The 21,493-nt window shown below is 44.4% G+C and overlaps 1 protein-coding gene across 1 annotated transcript; it reads right to left on the bottom strand.

Annotated features, from left to right (window-relative positions):
- Nucleotides 1-7,165: 7,165 nt before the first annotated feature.
- vstm2b (V-set and transmembrane domain containing 2B) lies at nt 7,166-18,117 on the bottom strand. The gene is made up of 4 exons (XM_067249509.1): nt 17,971-18,117; nt 17,076-17,105; nt 16,182-16,581; nt 7,166-7,385 (listed from the first exon to the last, which is right to left on the bottom strand). The coding sequence occupies exons 1-4, from the start codon at nt 18,100-18,102 to the stop codon at nt 7,297-7,299; spliced, it is 651 nt and encodes a 216-aa protein (XP_067105610.1). The 5' UTR covers nt 18,103-18,117; the 3' UTR covers nt 7,166-7,296.
- Between the last annotated feature and the right edge of the window lie 3,376 nt (nt 18,118-21,493).

The following is a 21,493-nucleotide window of genomic DNA, read 5'->3' as shown; positions in this document are numbered from 1 at the left end:
CACAAACACACAATAACACACACACACACACATACACACACACACCAGCTGTGTCACACACAAAAAAGTGAAGTGTGCTGATCAAGCGGCTGGCCTTGTGGATGCTTGTCTGTGTGCTCTGAAAGCCTTAGTTGTTGGTCTGACAAGGCTACATAACAGTTATCACTCAGCAGAGCTCAGAGACAGTGTTCCCTGTGGATCGAGACTTGCTTGACCTTGTGACACAGACAGCTCCACTCTGCTCTTTGAATTCAGCTAAAACACCCCATCATTGGAGCTTTGGAGTTGATTGACAGAACCTCTCTGGCTGTCTGCCCACACGAAAGATGGGGAAAAAGTGGTCTCTACTTCTCTGTCTGTCTTCCATAGACCCCCAGTGGGAGGGCAGGATGCTGGGGCATACGGCAGCCAGCACGGCCATTAAGACTGGGCTGAAGTGATCAGCTGATGCCAGGCTTTTAGGGGCGGAGGACACAGGCAAACGATGGCATTAAACATGACTTGAAATGTGTGTCAGAGAAATGAAGATTCAGATTAGAGTATGGGGGTTGCCTGGCTACAGTGACCGTCGTCATCGTCACACTGTGAGTGGCCCGTCAGTGAAACCTTGAACTCTGGCTTCTAGCAGAGCATTAAAGCGTAGACTGCGGAGCAAACTCAGCTCAGAGGATTCTAATGAAATTAAAACGGGATTTGTTCAAAGGCCCCCAGCCAGATTTGGATTTGAATAAGCATGTAAAAACTGAAACAAATTAATACCCTGTTACAGTACATCTCATTAAATGCTTAGGTGGGTTGGCAACCTGCTCCCTAGATAAGCAAGCAGCAAAGGCTGAGGCTCGGAGAGTCAGGGTGATAGACAGGGAGATGGGGGGATAACTGGTCGGGAGAGAGGTTTTGAGGAGAGGGGGAGAGGAGGATAGGAGGAGAAGAGGAGAGGAGGAGAGGAGGAGAGGAGGAGAGGGAACCACAAAGGAGGAGAGGACAGAGGAGGTGGAAGGAAAGCAGACTGGGATGTGTGCTCGTAAGCTCTAATGAACCCCTAACAGTTCTGGGATTGAGGTTGCGTTTGTCAGTCCACTTGCATCCAGTCAGTTTTAATCATGATGTAGTATGTGTATGCATGTCTGTGTGTGTGTGTGTGTGAGAGAGAGGCCTGTTAGTATGCAGATCATAAGAACAGGACATAAACGTGGGCTGCATGGTTCACAGACCTCCTTAGCACTCTATGGAAATTGACTGGCTCAATTTGTTTCTCTAATATTAATTTCCTCCAGAACGCCTGTGTGACAAGCTCAGCAATGTGTTACAGTAAAATGGCTCTTCTTCTTTGTTCTGGGAAATACACTAACATTGCAAGACAACAGGGTTACACAATAGAGAGTCTGGCATGTTTTTGACATCCAGGCAAATGTCATGATTTTATGTGATGGCAAGAGACTAAATTGAAAGGAAAGTTTTCAAGAACAGGAATCATTCCAAGGATATGTTGTCCAATCACAAGAGAGAAATGTTACAAGGAGAAAAGGAAACAGAGAGAGAGAGAGAGAGAGAGAGAGAGAGAGAGAGAGAGAGAGAGAGAGAGAGAGAGAGAGAGAGAGAGAGAGAGAGAGAGAGAGAGAGAGAGAGAGACTTGGAAAAGGAAAAGAGTAGATAGAGGAAAACATGGCAGGGAAGTGAGGAGGAAAAATAGAAAGGAGTCAGACAATATAAATGAGCTGACAGTCATGCTCGTCCCAGCAGACAGCAGAACAGGTTGCCCGGAGAAGGGCTGTTGAGGATTCATGAAGGAACACGACCCACTTGTCTGTCTCTAATGACTCTTACGTCCTTTCATGACACCTGTTATTCCCCTCCTCCTCTTTTCTTCCCTCCCTCTCTCTTTTACATCTCCTTTCTCTTTCTTCCCCTTCCTCACCCTTCTTCTTCCTTGGCCTTACATTCCTCCTCTCCTCCTTCTCATCCTCCTTTCTGTCTTCTCTTTCTCTTTAGTCTTGTCCTCTGTACCCTTTCTTTTCCCTGTGTACACTTCATTTCCAACCTTCATCCAATAACTTGATGGAGGCTGTCTTTCAAGTATTTCTCTCTCTCTCTCTCTCTCTCTCCTTTATTTTCTGGGTAGCAACTCCAATATACAATTCAGATTTTAAAGTTAAACACTTCATCCCCATAAAACCTAAGATTGAATCCTCTTGAAGTCCTGCCTTATTTGATGAAACTGCATATAGATTTTTTGTCTGTTTTTCCTTGAACCTAACTCTGGCAGACAAGCATTGTTATTTGAAATTATAACCAGACAACCTCTGCCTGACACAGCCAATATCCCAGCTCCTACGGAGACAAACTGTTGCGTAAAGGTAAATGCAGGAGAGGAGAAGATTGGTACGGAGGCCATAGATGGAGATTTGTGACCTAACCTTCCTCAGCATGGAGATTTATCTATTCCCATCTCATCTAATGTGGCAGACATTTTGGAGATGGGTTTGTGCAATAAGCAGCGAGGGCACATGTTTGTGTGTGTGGATAGATGTGTTCTGACACAACAAGGACTGGAGCACAGTAGACTCATGTTAAGGAACATTGACATTTTAGGTTCTTCTTGGCTTCACACATGAAACAGTGTGAAGTCTTTGTCAGCCCCAAACCTTGATCCTTCGACAATAATTAAATATATCATTCAAGTGTTAGGACTTCCCAGTTTCCAATTCCAAGTCCATTGACAATTAAGTAAATTGTTTTCATTTTAATTCATTTAATTCTAAACTGTTTACCACCACTGTTAATCCTTTTAGTATTATAGCACTAATTACAGCTTAAAAATCAGAAACATTGCTGGATCATCATGGTTTAGAACACTGTGAAGGGAACTCTGTAAAACGGAATGTATTTTACTTTGAAAGACCTTGAGCTTTTGGAAGGACAAGACAACTTTTTTTGACAAATAAGAGAATAAAAATGAATGAGAACACTTATCTTCTCAGGGCACATAGTATAAGAATGAATCTATAGTGAAAATTGTCCAGCGTAAATATATGATTATCACGTTGCCGTAGGAGCTATTGATGGGAGACTATTGTCATGCTCGAGAAAGACCTCTGTAATGACATAATTAGATTCTCACAGGTTTTCCTCCACTTTCAAAACTGAATGTGAACATGAATAGCACACACCTTGTTACGAGGCAAAAGGGGAACATTTTCAGTCTCTGCCAAATTAGATCAAAACAAGCCATTATTCAGGACTATTATGTTGTTTTATTTTTTTGGACCCAATCGCAGCTTTTTTTTTTTTAGATACCTTTTCTAATGTTGGTCAATCAGTTGAAAGGAAATAACCAAATAATAAGGAAATACATTTCCTAGATACAGCAATACAGTGGCTACAGTTTATACCGTCCTTACAGTAGACATTGGCCGCTTATCTCACCAGGGTAGAAATTTAAAGTAGTTTATTTATCCCAGAGGGGAAATTGCTGCATTACGGCAGACATTTAAAAAAAAAGAAGAAAAAAAAGGCTACTAATGAAGATATATAAATACACATAGCTTTACATTGTGTAATACAAAGGGTTAATTCACAGGGTAATACACAGGGAACGTACAAACAATTCAACAAATGGGACACATAATACAAAACTAATAGTATTGTATTGTATGCAACACTGGTGCCATACATACTGCTAACGTTTAGCATGAACCAGTGAACTGTATCGATGAGTGTCGGTGTGTATACAAATACAGAAGTTCTAATATAGAGAGGTGGACCAAGTACTGGGAGATGTACCTTGTACTAAACTTAATAATGCAAACAGAGCAGTGCAATGCAGTATAATTACAGTTAAGGAATGGGAATGTCCCGAATGGTAACCTTGAGGTCGAAGTTGAGGTTAAGTGATTGCTGACACGATAGAGTAGATAGTAAAACATGCATAATCCCCAACAACCCAGTGACATCTCCCAGGACAAGTGCAAATGGGTTTTACATTAAAATCTTACAAGTCTGGAATCCATTATTTACATGCTCTGTGATCTGTTAGAGTTTATAGAGGAGAAAATGAAAACCGATCGAAAATATGAAACGCGATTTGATATCCAGCTAAACATGATTTCCTGTAAAAGATATTAATGAGAAGATTAGCATTACTTGGCAAGCATGAGTCACTGTATTCCAGTTTCTACTACGCTTGTGAAATGTAGGCCTGGAAGCTATGTTTGATTGATGAAATGCAGATCTGTGTTACTGTTCAAATGTTTGTTAGAATAGTACTCTGAACACGTTTTTGTCATGCATTCCTCATAATCTACATATCTACTTCACAGTTTCTACCATTTTGTTAAGCCCTGTACACCCTGTGCATCCTTGTATCAGTCTTTGATTCTGGGGTTCATCTAATTATTGGTTGGATCAACAAAGCAGTTCCAGTCCTGCTTTTTATATGCGGTCCAGCAGTTGTTACCTTTGGAGATTTGAGTTTCCTGTCCCTGTTTGACCTGCAATCCAATCAGCTGTGGGCTCCAGTCATGGATCTGGCCATCAGATGTCACCAGCTCACTGGTGCTCTGATTCCAGATGTTCACTGCCACATCGTCAGACTCTCGGATTATGTCCCTTCATCCCTCCATCCCTAAATCCCCCCCCCTCCCACCATCATTACATATCAGTCTACTTCCTGCTCCTGCATTCATGGGGTCACAGCAGGTGCACTGACCATTAAGGTCTGGGATCCTGATGGTTCTGAGTGGCCCTGTTAGCTATTATATTCTTAATGCTTCTGTAGATATTAAATGTGGTATCAGCTGGTAGACTTTGTGACCTAACTGATTGATTCACAGATATTTACAATTGTATTTGTGTTTAACATGAGCGGCTGAACTTATTTGATCCTTTGGTGTTAGCATTATTTGGTTTAATATTTTGGAATTAAAAATTGATAGAAGTGGGAAATGTACGATGGAGGGAAGAAGAGAAGGAGGGAGACCGGAATGAAGGGAATAAAGGAATGTGTGAGTATGTGTGTAATCAGAGAGGGAGTCAAGGTTGGAAAAGATGGTAGGAGTGAGCAATACATGGAAGGAGGGAGGGATGGAGAAAAGGAGGGGAAGAGGGATCTAAAGAGAGAGAGAGGAAGGATAGGAGAGAGGGATGTGCCGGGGCATTAATCAGAGGAGAAATAACCACAGTGTGGTGTGTCTTTGTCGACTGGGTCCCTGGGAAGAGGCCATTAATGTATTATGCAGAGATGTGTTGAAACTGCCTCATACGCATCAAGCCTCCCCCTGCAGGAGAGAACACATTGTTCACCTCTGCTATTTGTCTGAGGGATGCTGAGGGTGAAAGGGAGAGAGATAGAAACAGAGAAAAGGGACGAGAACAGGGAATGGGACAGACAGAAGCATGGAGAGTGACAAGGACAGGGACAGAGAGAGGACAGTGGCCAGTTACAAGGACAGAGAGAAAGAGAGAGGAGGTGAGAGGAGGGTACCACCGGTGATTCACCATGGCAAAGAGAGTGTACTCAGGATCTTGTCAGTTAGTAACTGCAAGTAACTGCTATAATGTCCCTGTCAAAGCAACATTAATGTGAAGGGATAACAGGTCTATACAGAACAGGTCCTCCACCACATTACAGCACATTAGTGTTTCTGCTCCTAGTTTTATAATGGATAAAGAACCCACTCACATTTGTGACTGTGCTAGGATAAACACATGTTCCAGAGATGTTCCAACCCAAGCATAGGAGAAATCCAATCATAAAATGGCTTTTTCAGAGGTGCGTAAAGTGTTTTATACGTGTATGTATTGTGTGTGTGTTTGGGTGTACCATACCTGTGGTGCTTCCAATTGAAGTTATTCAGAAGTGGAACCAGAGTCCATCACACCACTCACACACACTAATGACACCACTGACTACAACACAGAGTTCTTGGAAACCCCGCTGGTAGGAGATTGGAGTGTACACAAGGCTTTATGGTTCCTCACAGTGATGCACAGACACATCTGACTAAGCAAACTAAGCACCTCACCACACGCGGGAGGGAATCACCTCACCACACGCGGGAGGGCATCACCTCACCACACGCGGGAGGGCGTCACCTCACCACACGCGGGAGGGCATCAACTCACCACACGCAGGAGGGCATCACCTCACCACACGCGGGAGGGCGTCACCTCACCACACACGGGAGGGGGACCAGGATGGCTAAGTATAAAGTCTTTGGTTGGGTGCGTGCCTGCATGTCTGTGTGTATGTGTGAGGAATTGAGAGTTTCAGTCACAGATTCACACTGTCGGGATCATTATTTATTACAAAAACAACAACCTTTATTTCAACTGGTGTTGGCAACATACCAATAAGTTTTTTTTTTCTTCATATAAATGAATGTCTTACCTTGATCACCATATCTTTGATAAAAATAAACATCATTGCAGGTGACTAACAACAACTATGGTAATGTGTGCCTTATTTAATCAAAATATATCAGGTCATATTTGTATACAGCATGAATCAATGCTTAAATGAGTAACAGAACAGAGAGAGTGGGGGGTTGGGGAGACAGAACAGAACACATAGACTCACACACACTCTGATTGAGAGAATCGTGAAAAACAGTCCTGTGAATGACACACACCTCCCGCGTGAAGTCAGAAAGGATGGCTGACTGCTCAACAGTTCATGCAGATGACCCCCCCCCAACCCTCCCCCTCAAAAAACGATAAAACCAAAATACTAGTGGTGTATGTATATTACATAACGAACTCAGATCAACTAGAATGTAAGCAGCTGTGATCAAAAATAATTAGGAGATGAAATATTAAAAGTCTAGTTAAATGAATCAAATTTGAAATATCATACAGATGTTACATTTAAAAAATTAAAAAATAATCTAAGAAACCAGAAAATAAATAGGAAAGGCCATGCACGAAGCAAGGCAGAAGCTGTCTGAAGACTGGATGCAACTCTAATCAAGGTGGATGACAGTGTGTGTATGTGGACCACAGTTGTGTGAGGCTTGTTATCACGGACACTAAACTCCTGTAGATCATGCTTCCCATACCGCCCACATACAGTTCTTCTACCCCTCCACAATCAGGTCCTCAGTTAGTCCGTGTTTGAAGACCACACCTCTTTTAATTCAGTCTTTTCTCATCTTTCGTTAGTCTGTTCTTCTCTGGTTGCATTGCTCCGTTCTCCTCAGTGATGTGCCTTACCGGTATACATCTATTTATAGAATATTTTCCCCTTTGTTTGGTTGATAAAGTGAACATGTTGTTGGGTTGTTGTTTGGTTGAGGTCTCTTAATGGGCAAACAGGAAGGGGAGGAGCTTATGCAGGAAAAGGAGAGTGACGAGGAGGAGTGGGTCGATGGTTGTCATGGCTCCGGAACCTAGGTTGATGAAAACAACAATGACAGAATTATTGATACAGTACTGTATTTTTTATGTTTCAATTTTGTTTATGAGTGTGTCTTTGTGTGTGTGTGTGTGTGTGTGTCACAGACGTGTGTCTCGTATAACATAGAATATTCCAGCACACCACCGCGTGCATATCTAAACACCCCGGCCCAAGAGGACCTCTACCAAACTACCTCTTCATCAGGCTAGCCCTACCCTGCCAAACAAATGTGAGAGAGTAGCTATGTACAGAACAACATAATGAATGTGGTCTGGTTTGTCAGAGAGAGTCTAAAACGGGCAGTGGCCTAATCAACTGTGTACAAATTACATCAGCTCTTTTTTTAGATGGAGGAACAATAATCTAGTACTTATCCACCACTTATCTGCCATAACACACCATTCCAGTAAAGGGGCTCTTAGAGCATGCCCACTTCTGATGTTTCCTCTAACACTTCTGAGGACAGGTACGAGCGTGGCTAAGGGGAGTGGTAGACCTGGGCGAGTGGTCTCTCTCCCTTTAACACTGTTAGAGGTAAAGGGGGCTGTAAAGAGAGCTGTAGAGAGAGACCGTAGAGAGAGCTGTAGAGAGAGAACGTAGAGAGAGCTGTAGAGAGAGACCATACAGAGAGACCGTAGAGATAGACCGTAGTGAGAGCTGGAGAGAGAGCTGGAGAGAGAACTGGAGAGAGACAGTAGAGCAACTGCAGGGGTAAAAGCTGTTTCATTATGATGATGAACAAGGGTGACTACACCAACGGGTAAACAAACCCTGACACAAACACACCCATCAAACAAAAACAGGGTGCACACACACACACCCACAGGAGCGTGGGCAGAACACAAACATCCACCCACACATATACACACACTCACACATGCACGGACACACAAACAAACAAAAGGCAGTGCCAGATGGATGATAGTGTTAGCAGACACAGAAGTGTAATGAGAGAGTGTTTAGCTGGGCTGCAGCTCCTGTGCTATCTGTAGTGTGAAGCTGCCGTCTGTCTGACATGCTCACCAGTCTCCCAAGGCCTCGCTCCACAACGCTCTGCAGCACACACACATACATACACACACACACACACCAAGTAAAACACACACCACATAAAACACACACACACAACACATACGGCACGCACACAGCACATGCAACAGACACGCACCAAGTACAGCCCACGCACGCACACCACACACAGCACACACACACACACCAAGAACAGCACACACACACACAAAGTACAGCAGACACACACACCACATATAGCTCACACGCACCATGAACAGCACACACACACCAAGTACAGAACACACACACCAAATACACGACACACACACCAAATACAGGACACACAAAACACATGTAGCACACACACTTGCCATGTTTTCCACTTCTTGTAGACTATATTTGATCTCTCTCTCTCTCTTTCTCTTTCTCTGTCTCTCATTCTCTCTCTCTGTCTGTCTGTCTGTCTATCTGTCTCTCTCTCTCTCTCTCTCTCTCTCTCTCTCTCTCTCTCTGTCTCTCTCTCTCTCTCTCTTTCTCTGTCTCTCATTCTCTCTCTCTCTGTCTGTCTGTCTCTCTCTCTCTCTTTCTCTGTCTCTCATTCTCTCTCTCTGTCTGTCTGTCTCTCTCTCTCTGTCTCTCTCTCTCTCTCTCTCTGTCTGTCTCTCTCTCTCTCTTTCTCTGTCTCTCATTCTCTCTCTCTCTGTCTGTCTGTCTCTCTCTCTCTCTTTCTCTGTCTCTCATTCTCTCTCTCTCTGTCTGTCTGTCTCTCTCTCTCTCTGTCTCTCTCTCTCTGTCTCTCTCTCTCTCTCTTTCTCTCTCTCTCCCTCTGTCTCTCTGTCTGTCTCTCTCTGTCTCTCTCTCTGTCTATGTCAGGGAGTCAGGTGGCTGAGCGGTTAGGGAATCGGGCTAGTAATGCCAGTTCCGGCCGTAAAAAATGACGTTGTGTCCTTGGGCAAGGCACTTCACCCTACTTGCCTCGGGGGAATGTCCCTGTACTTACTGTAAGTCACTCTGGATAAAAGTGTCTGCTAAATGACTAAATGTAAATGTATGTATATTTCTCTCTGTCTGAGGAAAGGGACAGCAGCAGCAGAAAAGTCATCAGGTCCTGGTCTGGGTTCCGGGTGACAACTGCTTATACAAGGGGCAGCAGGAGACAGCTGTCACAGAACAGCCCCTGTCCACCCCTCTCCTTTGTGGCATTATCTCCTCCCTCATCACCCCCATCTCCTTCATCATCCCCTCTGACCTCCTCCCACTCTGCCGTTCCTCCTGCGCCTTTGTTCATCACTCTTTCTTTCATCTCCCTTTCCCTCTCCTTCACCCGTCTCATCAACCCCTTTCATACATTTCACTTTTACATAAACCAAAGCTCATCTTCTAAAAAGTTTTGGGGAGCTTTATTACATAAAGCTATTATTTTTAGAATATGCCCCATTCAGTATACCTGTTACTGTGTACAACCCATTAGTCCAACATCAAAGACAATGGCTGGGTTACAAAACAAAGTGATTCCAACAACAGAGTTGCAAAGGATATATTTTGACCATTTTAGTTATAATACTGTAATGACATCAACACAATAGGAACCAAACCACTAATCCCACAAATCACCCAAACACCAGGCTTAATCCTTTTCACAACAGTATAAATAACAGTTTTACAGTTATAATGGCTGTACCTCCTACACATTTTGGACAACAATACATTTTTACATGGAAAACATTTAATCATGTTCAGAACTAGACCAGATACCTCCCACTGAGGAGCAGATATGTACTGACCAGGATATAAACCGTATCAACCATGGCCCTCTATATTACCAGGAGTTCAGATGGGCTCTATAATGGGCTCTGCATTTCTTTAAGTAAACCAGTTTACACAGCTAAATATTCAATGTCTGCCAGACATCGAGCCAACTGTACACAAACAGCATCTTATTGTTCAACAGTAAAGGCCAGGTAAAGGTCCTTCATAGATTATCTCCCATATAAAGGCAATCTGACTTCTATGATTTACATACAAAAGCCATCAGTTTGAAGTAGACTCCAGATCCTGAAACAGAGCTTAATATACCCATCTGTCTGAGATATGGATCAAGAAGATGAGAGAAGAAGGAAGAAGAAAGGGAGGAAAAGAATGAATGAGATTGACTGCAGCAGCATGATCTTAATTCAAAAGATCAGATTTGTGCTCAGTGAGGAGAGAAGGCTCCAGACCCAACCCTAGGATGATTCCGTGTACAGAATCTGGCTGTTTGCTGTGATTCCACTGATGACGTGACCTGCTTACAGAGTAAAGACTGTAATTAGCAAACACACAATCTGACAGCTAGGTCAATGGGTTTGGCATTCTCTCTGTCTCTGTCTCTCACTCTCTTTCTCTGGCACAATCTCTCTCTCTCCTATCTATCTATCTATCTATCTATCTATCTAACTATCTATCTTACACTATCACTCGTTCCATCTTTCAAACTTTTTCTCTTCCCCCCAACGTATCACTCCTCCTCTCTGTCCATCTTTCTCTTCTTCCTTTTCTGTCTCACTTTTTCCATTCTCATTCTCCCATTCTCTCTTCTACTCTTTCGTTTCTCCACTTAGTTAAAGTGATAAGTGCAACAGTGACTGGAGCTTTCTGCTTCTATCATGGCTATTACAGACATGTAACTGGTACCTCCAAAACACCTTCTAACTGTATCCTACAATCCTCTGGGCTTCAAACTGCATTCTTGCAGCTTCTTGGGAATCTCCAGGCTTTCTCAAAGGCTACGTCCGCATTTATCTGCATGAAGAGTGGTAGAAGTGCATGTTTGTGTTTGTTTGGAGGGCTGGGAGGACCCTGAGAGCAGAGCAGTGATAGACTAAATAGAAGGTAAATAGGAAGGACACAAGAGGGACCATGCCTGTTGTTTTCTCTCCCCCTGCACAGTCTTCTCAGAATGCACAGCAGGCCCAGGCATAATCACAATGTTTAAGGGAAAGGGGAGGCCACTTATACGAAACGATTTTTCGGGGAACAACTGACTGTTCTGCAATCACAGGCAGTGCCACCACAGTGAGAGTTGGCTGGGTTCTCCAGAGGAGGTGAACCGATACAGGACCAGTGTGTTCATCTCCCAGCATGACAATGTGTTCCTCCAGATCTCCAACATGCTTCCTAAACAGATAAACCTACACCTTCGTAGATAAGACCCCAATGCATTCTGGTATAAAGACTGATGGAGAATACAATTAATTTATTGACGAGTTGGGGATGATAAGCTCAATAATAAAAAAACAGTTGAGGTTGATGAAACAAACCATGTGAAGCCATATCCACCATCTTACCCAGGTTTTTTCGGGGATAATCGTTGCTCATCATCATGGCTGAGAGGTTGTGCTCCACTGAGTGGCTGAAAAGCGCCAACTAGGGGTGACAGTTAAGCCTCTCCCTGGACGTCATCTATTACGTAATCATCGACATACCGGTACTTCAGATGGACCATGACATTCTTATAGGAACAGATTTGGTAGCATCTGTAACGGCTAGGGGACCTCTCAGTGGGTAAGGACTTGGATCCTGAATTCAGGGCACTGTGGTGGCAATAACCAAGCGGCCTAGCCCTCGGAGGCTAGTGATATTTATGGTTTACGATGATCAGGGACTCCAGGAACGTCTGCAGATGACAACCACAGTGCACTGCTTCTGTAGTACTGCAGGAAGGAAAAGATGGTTGACGCCGGTGAAAGTCATAGAGACAGTACACAGTGTACCGGCAGAACTGAAGAGCCTCCTACACAGCCAGAGAGCAACACACACAAAGGCTGGTTTCTGTGGTATTCTTGGAGCAGAGTGACATCTTGAGAGGATTTACACTTACCAGGAGCGGTCAGTTCTTCCTCTAATCATCTCCTAGGCTAGCTCATCTATGGGCTTTGCTATAACTTATTAACACAGTCTTGTTGTGTCAAAGAGATGGTTTCTAACCGGATGAAACATTTTTTTGATGTTATTCACTATAGAGATACAGCTGAACAGCTGAACAACTAGAGGCTGAGAGATTTTGTGCACACACATGGATACACAGACCCGCAGACCCGCACACACGGTTTGTCGGCAGCATGAAGGATTTAGGCAAGAGAGACCAAGGTCACCCAGGGTGGCACGCACTTCTCAGCTTTGTGGGTGGAGACTCATACTGACAGAGCTCTTGCTCATCAGCTTGTGTCTGGCTATCCAACTTCCCTGTAGCTACAAGCAGTCCTGGTGGTTCCCTTCCATGGCATCACACCTGTGTAGTTAAAAAGCCCTCTCTGCCCCCGACACATAGTGGACTCTTCTTCTCTGAGCCATACAGACTGTCTTTTCTTTCCTTTTATCACACTTCCGCTCGCTCCTTGTGTGTCTCTCTTATTTTTTCTCTCTCTCTCTCTCTCTCTCTCTCTCTCTCTCTCTCTCTCTCTCTCTCTCTCTCTCTCTCTTTCTCTCCTTTTCTCTATTTCTTTCTTTCACTCTGTCTTTTATTTTTCTCAGTCCGCCCTGTTTTCTCTCTCTTTTGCTCTCTGCCTTTCGGTCTCTCCCCCCCCCTGTGTCATCCCAGTTCCAGATGGTTACACAACTGACCTATCAGACCAGCTGGTGCTGACCCTGCCACAACACTCACATACGGGGCAGAACGGTAGAAAGAAAATCTGTTTCTAAAAAAACATCCAGTCCTTAGTCCCTCACAAACATTCTCATATCTCGTCATCCTGAATATTGCAGATGTTCCATGTCCTGTCAAATGTCCTGTTGATGTCGACATTGATGGACAAACTTCACATTTTGACCGACTCTCCAACTGGGAAATGTCAAATGCCAAATCCTTGGGAACATGTGATGAATATGTGACATATGTCCATCACTAACGCCAAGTCATTGCCAAACCATGCCTGAGAGCAGACAGACAGCCCTCTGACAGTGGTTCCTTCCTTCCTTGTGGCTCGCTCTCCTGCGAGGCTTCAGAGAGATGGAGGCCAGCACAGAGGTACAGGGCAGGTTTATCTGTTACTCCCGCACGGTCACTAAAGCCCAGATGAAAAATGAAAATGGGAGACTCAATTTGAGACACCTGCAAGCGTGCTGAGGGCTCGGCTTATCTGCCACCCGCCTCCGGCATTTCCCCTTTAATATTAATTGTTTCTGCCACTCAGTCAGATGACATTGCAGAAAAGTGACAAATGCAAGCATTTCCGAGAAGCAGAATCTCTTTTTTTCCTCTCATCCCCTATTCTACAGTGAAGCGTTGTCCTGTGGTTAGGGAAAGGAGAGAGGGCCGATCTGTCAAATCTGCCAAGGTGCTTTTTAACCTTCGCAGTCTGTTGACAAACACGGCAAGGGGCTCACTTAGAGAGAGGGGAAAAGGAGAGCGAAAGCCAAGACGGATCCCTGAGTTCCTCCGTCAATGTAGAAATGTCAGAGTGGCCTTTACTGTATTTGATTGAGACAGGCAGAGACGCATGAGGAATATGCCAGAAAGCTTCACTAAAGTATCCTCACAGCACTGTTTCAGAAAAACACAACATCAAATTATTAAACTTTCTTTTGAGCTATAGTCATTAAATTTAGAGCAGATCTAGCTTTCTAGTCTTTACACACAGATGTCTTCTAAAGACAAGGAAGGGTCTCTGTAACAGAACCTGCAGTCCACTAGACCCTGTGTAAGTACATTGGGACAAGCCTTGGCTCATTCTGTAATTACTTTGACCCTGACCTTGTTGGCAGTGCTGAATACAGAGCAATTACACGGTTCACCAATCAAAGATTATTTATCCTGATGGCCCAGGTAAATCTGCTGTAAACGAGATTTAATTTTGACAAGACTAACCTAGATAAACAATGACTGCATAGAGAATTTGAAAACAAACAGGTGCTCTTGACTCGATCTGCTACAACACTGTAGCGTAATCTGATCAAAAGAACGACTTTATTGTGAAGTAAAGTGATTTCATCACACACGGCAATTCAATGTCTGTATGTGTAGGTCAATCATGTTTGAGCTCAGCATGGTGTTATCTGTGTTTACTACTGGAGCTAGTCGTGTGTGGATCAGTAAGCTGGCCCAGGGCCTGTATTCTGTGGATTGCCCTCCAAATGGCCGCCTGGCTGACTCGCTCAGCCGGGGATACAGGGCAATACACAGTCAGGTCTTGCCCACTGCTGCTCACACACAAACACACACACACAGACATACACACAGACATACACACATGCACACTCACACAGGCAAAACCTTAACTGTTTGTGCACATACACACACAAACCAATGATAACAGCAGTACTTAACATCTAATGCCTTGTTCACTGTGCTGAACAAACCTGACGATATCCAGAACCTTTCAGGCACTGTAAATGAGTGCATCACCAGACAATCATAACATGCTTTATCGAGCTCACCTCCATGCAGCTCAGTGTGTGAAAATGCCACTGAAGGAGCCTGTTTTTTGCCAGCTGGTGGAATTGCTAACTTAATTACTCCCTTAATTTGCAGTCAGTTCAGTTCCAGATAGATTAAGCTAAGTGGGGTTTTAATCCTGAGTCTGTTTGCTAAGACTACGGTTAAAGAAGTGAAATATTTGCGAGACAAACTTGGCATGTGAAGGAATCCCTCCCTAATCACAGCAGTCCCATCCCAGCAGAGTCATAATGATGGTCCCAGGGAGAGTTACAGAGTTACAGACAGAAGGGCGTGAATGTCACAGAGTCCATTCTATCCCAGAGACCCCAGTCAACAACCCAACAATAATAGGTCATAATCCAAGCTATTACTCTTACTTAAGCCAAACAACATCAATATGATATACAATATAAAATTACATACAATATACGCACTCTGGAGAACATACCATTGAACACAAAACCCCACGTACCAATCCCTCTCATACAATGGCCTTGCCAGACAGTGGGCAGACAGTCCGCAAACCAGCCATCAAGACAGACAGGCAGAAAAGCCGACAGGTGAACACCCAGACACCCCCACAATGCTGCACCACCCCTGCGTCAGCTGCAGTGGTGCGTCTGAAATGGCAAAGCAGGCGAATTAAACGCTCCTCACTGCAGACTGTGAAATTTAATTATTCAGGAGTGTGCTTCATCGATCAGTAGCAAGGCGCTCAAGCATGCTCGATAGCCCCTGCCGTCACTCTCTCTTTCGTCTCTGTCTCTCTCTCTCTCTCTCTCTCTCTCTCTCTCTCTCTCTCTCTCTCTCTCTCTCTCTGTCTATCTCCCTTCCTCATTCTACAAGGCCCCCTTTAAGACAGCTTCTTTCTTTCTGCCCGTCCATCACCATAGACATCGAGCATGAGGCGACATATCCCCAGTCATCTCTTAGAGTCTCTTAGAGGTTATGTATCTCATAGGATAACCAGTGTCTCTCGCTCTCTACTTCCACCCTTGGAGGGGTGAAGAGGAAATCCAAATGACTTCATTGTATTTTGCTGAGGTCATGCTATGCCACTGCTTAGATGAAAACAATGCTTGGACTGTTCCTTAAAATATGTGTTTCATAAATAATTAGCCTACCTTTAAATACAAACATATAGGCCTATCTGGTCATTTTCTATTCAAACATTTTTAACTGTCATTCATGAACATACTTCCATGGTATTGTGGCAGCTCCCTTCAATGATCAAAGCAGTTGAGGAGTAGGCCGACTCGGCTCAAGGTGCTGGCAAAGTTCGCATTCACGCACTCACTCTGCCACCCTTTCAGTACGATCCCACGTTTTACCACTAGGGGTCACTGTTGCACTTCAACTCACCGGCTCCATGCTGTTGACGGAGGATGCCTGCATTACCGGGCCGTGGCGAGGCGGAGGACTTCGCTGCAGATGTTGTGGTCGTCGTACTGAAAGGGAGAAGGCCCGGTCCGGCCTGAGCAGGCACCCGAGGCTTTCCCTGACTTGGTTCCGATGTCGCCCGCCCCCCTATAGCCGCGGTGTTGCTATTCCTAAGCGGCCACCGATTTTGGATGTGAGACACTGCCTCCTCCGCCACCATACCGTCGCGCGGTGTCACCCGCAGAGTGGCCTGTACCTTGTATTCCTGAGTCTCATCGGACCATAAGTCGGAAACACGACACTCGTACACGCCCTCATCCTCTTTGCGGATCTTGGACAGGCTGAGCCTGTGTGATATGGCGTTGCCCTGCACTCTCACGGTCTGCAAAACATAAGGACAACACAGTGAGGACGCTGAAGAGTTATGCCGAGGCCGGGCCCGAAGCCGTCAACTATTTTACATCGAAGTCCAGTGAACAAGTGGACTTCGATGTAAAATAGTTTGAGTCCCCGCGGAGAACTAAACTGCCCGAGCAACAGAGCGCCGTCCAGAGCAGATTGAAAACCGCACTTTGATTCATACTCCGCGACATCTCATATGTTTGAAAAACAGCTAAATTAACTATTTGCATAGTGAGCGAGATATAACAACCCACAATAATATGCCTTGCGTACATTTTTTCATCACTGCTATTTTTCATATGCCTGCTATTTGGGGCACACAATAAATAGATATTTCGTTTGGTATGTGTTTAAGCTGTAGCTATTTGAGACATTAAGCTAGGTCTGGATCGTTGATTCTTTATTATCAATATAACACATTCTTAGCCAAACAAAAGCCTTACAAGTGTAATGTAACATTAAACTAATACTTACGCTTATTTTTGTGGCATCCCTTGCAGTGACCTGAAATCAGAAATACATCGTGAATATTATATATATTTTTTATATATAAATCAAACTCATGAAATTGTCTATGACAATGGAAACTATCACGTCATCCGCTGCCACAGCATTGTGCTATGTATCTGCGCTTCACTGGGAGTTGGGCTGTGATGCTGTCGACATTCCAGTGTAGCGAAGAGCGCGTTGCCACTTCAGCACCACGGACAGCAACAGTTGCGCTCTGATAAAGCCGCCATTGACGAGCTGTTTGGTGTTTTCCACAGCCAACCGGATGAGTTTTGACAGGGCAGAATGTTAGGCCTACTGATCGGGCTGTCCTAGGCCTATATATCCCTGGACAGTATAGCCCATGCAGAGGTAAAAGGTGACTTATGTCAGATTATAAGGGCATTTAAGAACATAGGTTAATTCTACAACGGGCATATTATGCATCCTGCCTGAAAACGGAGATTAACGGAACGGATTTAAATGGCCAACAAGTGCCCTTTGTGTGTGCCCTTTTTCTCCTCCCACCCTCCCACCCGGTTCACACATCCTCTAGAGTACCCAATACAAACGGAAACGCCGTATTTATAATCCGCAGCACATCATTTCCTAATGCTTTGTTGGCAACACGTTATGAAGTCGATCAAGCAAATAGCGATAGGAAGAGGCCAGGCAAGCATACGGCCAAGCCGTGATTAAAAGTCGAATTGTAGTCTATGCATCATTGACTAATACTGTTTCAGTCTGTACACCCACTATAGGAAATACCCGGGCGTCTTAAACCGTGTAATTGTTACACCCCTTTCCCCAGGGTTGCCTTGAAGCTAAGCTCGCGCACTCGTCTAGAGGCAACGTTACCGGGAGGCAACATTACCGTTACCTTTGCTCTGTTCGCCGGAGCGCTGATTTGCAGTTCTTGTGCAAGTTCTTTAGGAGCGACTTCCTTCAGGTACCACCACTGGATCTCCAGCGAGAACGGCGTCGCTCCAACGGCCCGGAAGGCGCACGGCATCTCCACGTCCTCCCCCTCACCCACACTCACATCTTTGGGCACTTCAGTAAACGAAGCTGGGGGAGAGGCAGGGTATAGACGAGGGTGAAACGAGCGGTTAAAGATAATGAGGAATTAAAAAAAACATCTGAAATGGTGACGCCAGCCAACCTGCCATGATCAAATATAGCTCTTATCTGGTCCCTACCTCGTTTGAATGTATTAAAGAAATGCAAAAATAAAGAAATAGTAATAATCCATTTCCTAAATGAGACTCCTGAAATGGCAAAATTACATAGAGAAAAGCAGGTCGTGAAATTGATGAGAAGTCAAAGCACAAATGTATCTTTAGTGTCCAGTAAAATTCTGCCAAGGTGCCCATATCTTTGATAACCTGAAACTAAACAATTGTAAGAAAATCTATGCTATCTATCAAGAGGGATTCGTCTCTATGGAGGAAGAACAGTGTATCACATCTAAAAAAAAACAGTTTAGACAAAACTGCAGAATCCTGATATGAGTCTGCGTAATACTCTAATAGATTATAATTTATTTTCTCTAAACCCCTTAATAATCAACACAAAAGCATCAATCCATGCAATAAACGACAAGCTGCAGCAGAATGATGCATTTGGAAGCAAAATGAAAAGCAGTCATGGTATCGCCTGCTGTTGATATGAAAATATGTAACGGCAAGGATGATTATCAACATGGTTGGGTCAGTCTTATATGGAAAAAAGTCTCTCCATACCAATGACACTTAAAGTTTACTTACCATGTACACAGAATAACAACGGTGTATTCAGAATTAAATAATAAAGAACGCCGTATAGTCCCCGTTTTTCCATCTCCTAGATACTGTTGTTAGATTTAAAGAGGACTAATGATGGTCATTTGACCTAATGCTTTACTATATGAGTAGCATTCCCATCATAGGTTCGCTGTAGTCTGTAGTTTGTATTTTTTTCTTGTTTCCAACTTTGAAGATCCATATAACAGAGGCTACTCCATATTACGACGTTGTGCCAAACAAGCAAAAATGTACAATCCAGAGTTGCGCATCAGAATTCCCTCTCTCGCACAGAAACGCTACTATGCGAATATACTTTTCTGCGGCTGTTCTGCAATTCTTTATTATCCTTTTATAACGATGACTTCTATTTTCCGTGGCGCGTTACGTCGAATCCAAACTTCTCTTCGGCTGAAAGACACCTGCTCATGGTGCTGTCTGCAATAATGTAGGATCTCCCGGGCAATGCTCCGACACCCATCACATAACCATCCCTGTGTCCGAACCTAGAAAGAGGACCTGCCGGGGAGAGATTTCAGGAGAGATTCCCGTGTTTTGTAACACGACCTGGAGGATCAGTCGATAGTTTCTTCTATCGCCACCGGATCCCTCAGCTTTGTGTGTAAGTGCATACCAGTGAAGAGGCGCCTGTGCATTTCCAGAACTCTCGGACTCTCACAGTGTGACATGCGCGCGACGCCACCGATAGCCCCTGACGCGCACTGGAACCCAACCAACCTTTTCTGTCTCTCAAATAAGCGCGCACCTACAACCTACGAGAATAATTTTCACCACCTGACGTCCATGCCACGCCAATTCCGAAAATAGTCAGGAGCAAGATGATTCATGTCTCTTTCTCCACAATATCAGCAAACCTCGCTGAAATTAACTGCACTGGACTGGTGGCAGTATCATTTTATTCTCTAATGTGGATCTTTAAAACTGCGGATCCCAAAAATCCCCCCCCCCCACCCCTAATATATCCGTCAGCTGTCACGCAGCCTCCGGTATTAAACCACAGGGATAATCTGTCATCCGCAAGACAATGTGATAATTCGGATAAAAATCCCACTGTATGAGGTCTACATCTCTCTACATCTATTACTATTCGACCTTGGGATTCATCATGTCATGATTTTTAAAAATAGGACATTAAAAAATATTCAACCATGTCACATGCAGGTAAACTATCTGCTATCTTGAAAATAGAGTCTCATTGAGTGAAGAAATGCATTGGGTGAAGAAGCTTCATTCTTTAGTCCTTTACCACATAGCTGGATGGCCAATACAGATGACTGAGCATGTAACAGGTGTCTAAGAAAAATTGCACTGATCCAAAAGGCTTGCATCTCAGCACGACTTAAATATTCTGAAGAGCACTTATAGTACTGTATTGGGAAAGACATACACACACACACACACACACACACACTCACTCACTCACTCACTCACTGACAATATTCTCTCGCAACAATAACAAATTCTTCCATGCACACAAAGAAAGCAGTGGTGAGCTCGATCTGCCACCATTCTGTCTTTCCTTCGCTGTTTCTCCTGAGGTGTCTCAGTGCATGGTGTTCTGCAGCAGACTGATGCTCTGGCTGAATCCTAAAACCGCTCTCCCTCCCTCCCTCCCTCCCTCCCTCCCTCCCTCCCTCCCTCCCTCCCTCCCTCCCTCCCTCCCTCCCTCCCTCCCTCCCTCCCTCCCTCCCTCCCTCCCTCCCTCCCTCCCTCCCTCTCCCAGCTGGCTGCCAATAATGCAGGGCTTGTTCACTGAAACCTTCCCTTTAGCACTTCACATTGAGCCTGGAGAGGGATGCCTGTTTAGAGAGAGGAAGATGGAGAGGGGGAGGACAGGGGAAAGAGAGGGGAAGAGAGGGGGAAGGAGAGGGGTTAAAGAGAGGCACTTGGAGTTAAAAAATTTCTGGGTGGCTTTGAGGGGACCACATGCATACACACACACACACACACACACACACACACAAGACTGTCAACACGCACACACACTCACATACATGAGAGTGAGCACATGCACACACGTGTGTACTTGCACACATCCACGTGTGAACACACACACACAGAAACACACAAGACACACAGGAGTGGTAACATACACACACCCCTTATTGCAAAAAAAAAGCTAATAAATGAGTAGAAAAAATAAGGCATGAAATACATTTTAACTCATATAAATGCAAATATGTTAATTCAATCAATGTGCATTTTCAAACGGTGATATTGATCGGCTTATTGTAAAACTGTTTTACATGGAACAGCAAGTCTGTGGTCTTATTCCACGGTCGATACAGCCAACGCCTGAGCCGAATGACAAAGGCCAGGGCGAGTTAAGACGTTGATTTCCAAAAATGGATTATTCTGGAAATCACTTTTGTGTTCAAAGGCCCATGGCATCACCCAAGAGCACCGCAGGGGCCGTGATCACTACAAGCCCTGACCTGGATGAGGCCTGTCCAGGGTTCATCCACACCTCAGTGCTGGTGGATGGAGAAGGAGTTTATTGTCCACATGTTCTAAAGACAGGCATCTCTCTGCAGACTTGGCCACTCTCTCAGTTTGTCTAACAATGAATCATAATCCTGACATGTCTTGCGCATTTTCAAA

This window comes from Osmerus mordax, chromosome 13 (genome assembly GCF_038355195.1).
Source record: "Osmerus mordax isolate fOsmMor3 chromosome 13, fOsmMor3.pri, whole genome shotgun sequence".
NCBI classification, from domain to species: domain Eukaryota; kingdom Metazoa; phylum Chordata; class Actinopteri; order Osmeriformes; family Osmeridae; genus Osmerus; species Osmerus mordax.
The sequence above is the reverse complement of the archived record's forward strand: the minus strand, read 5'-3'. Positions and strand labels throughout refer to the sequence as shown.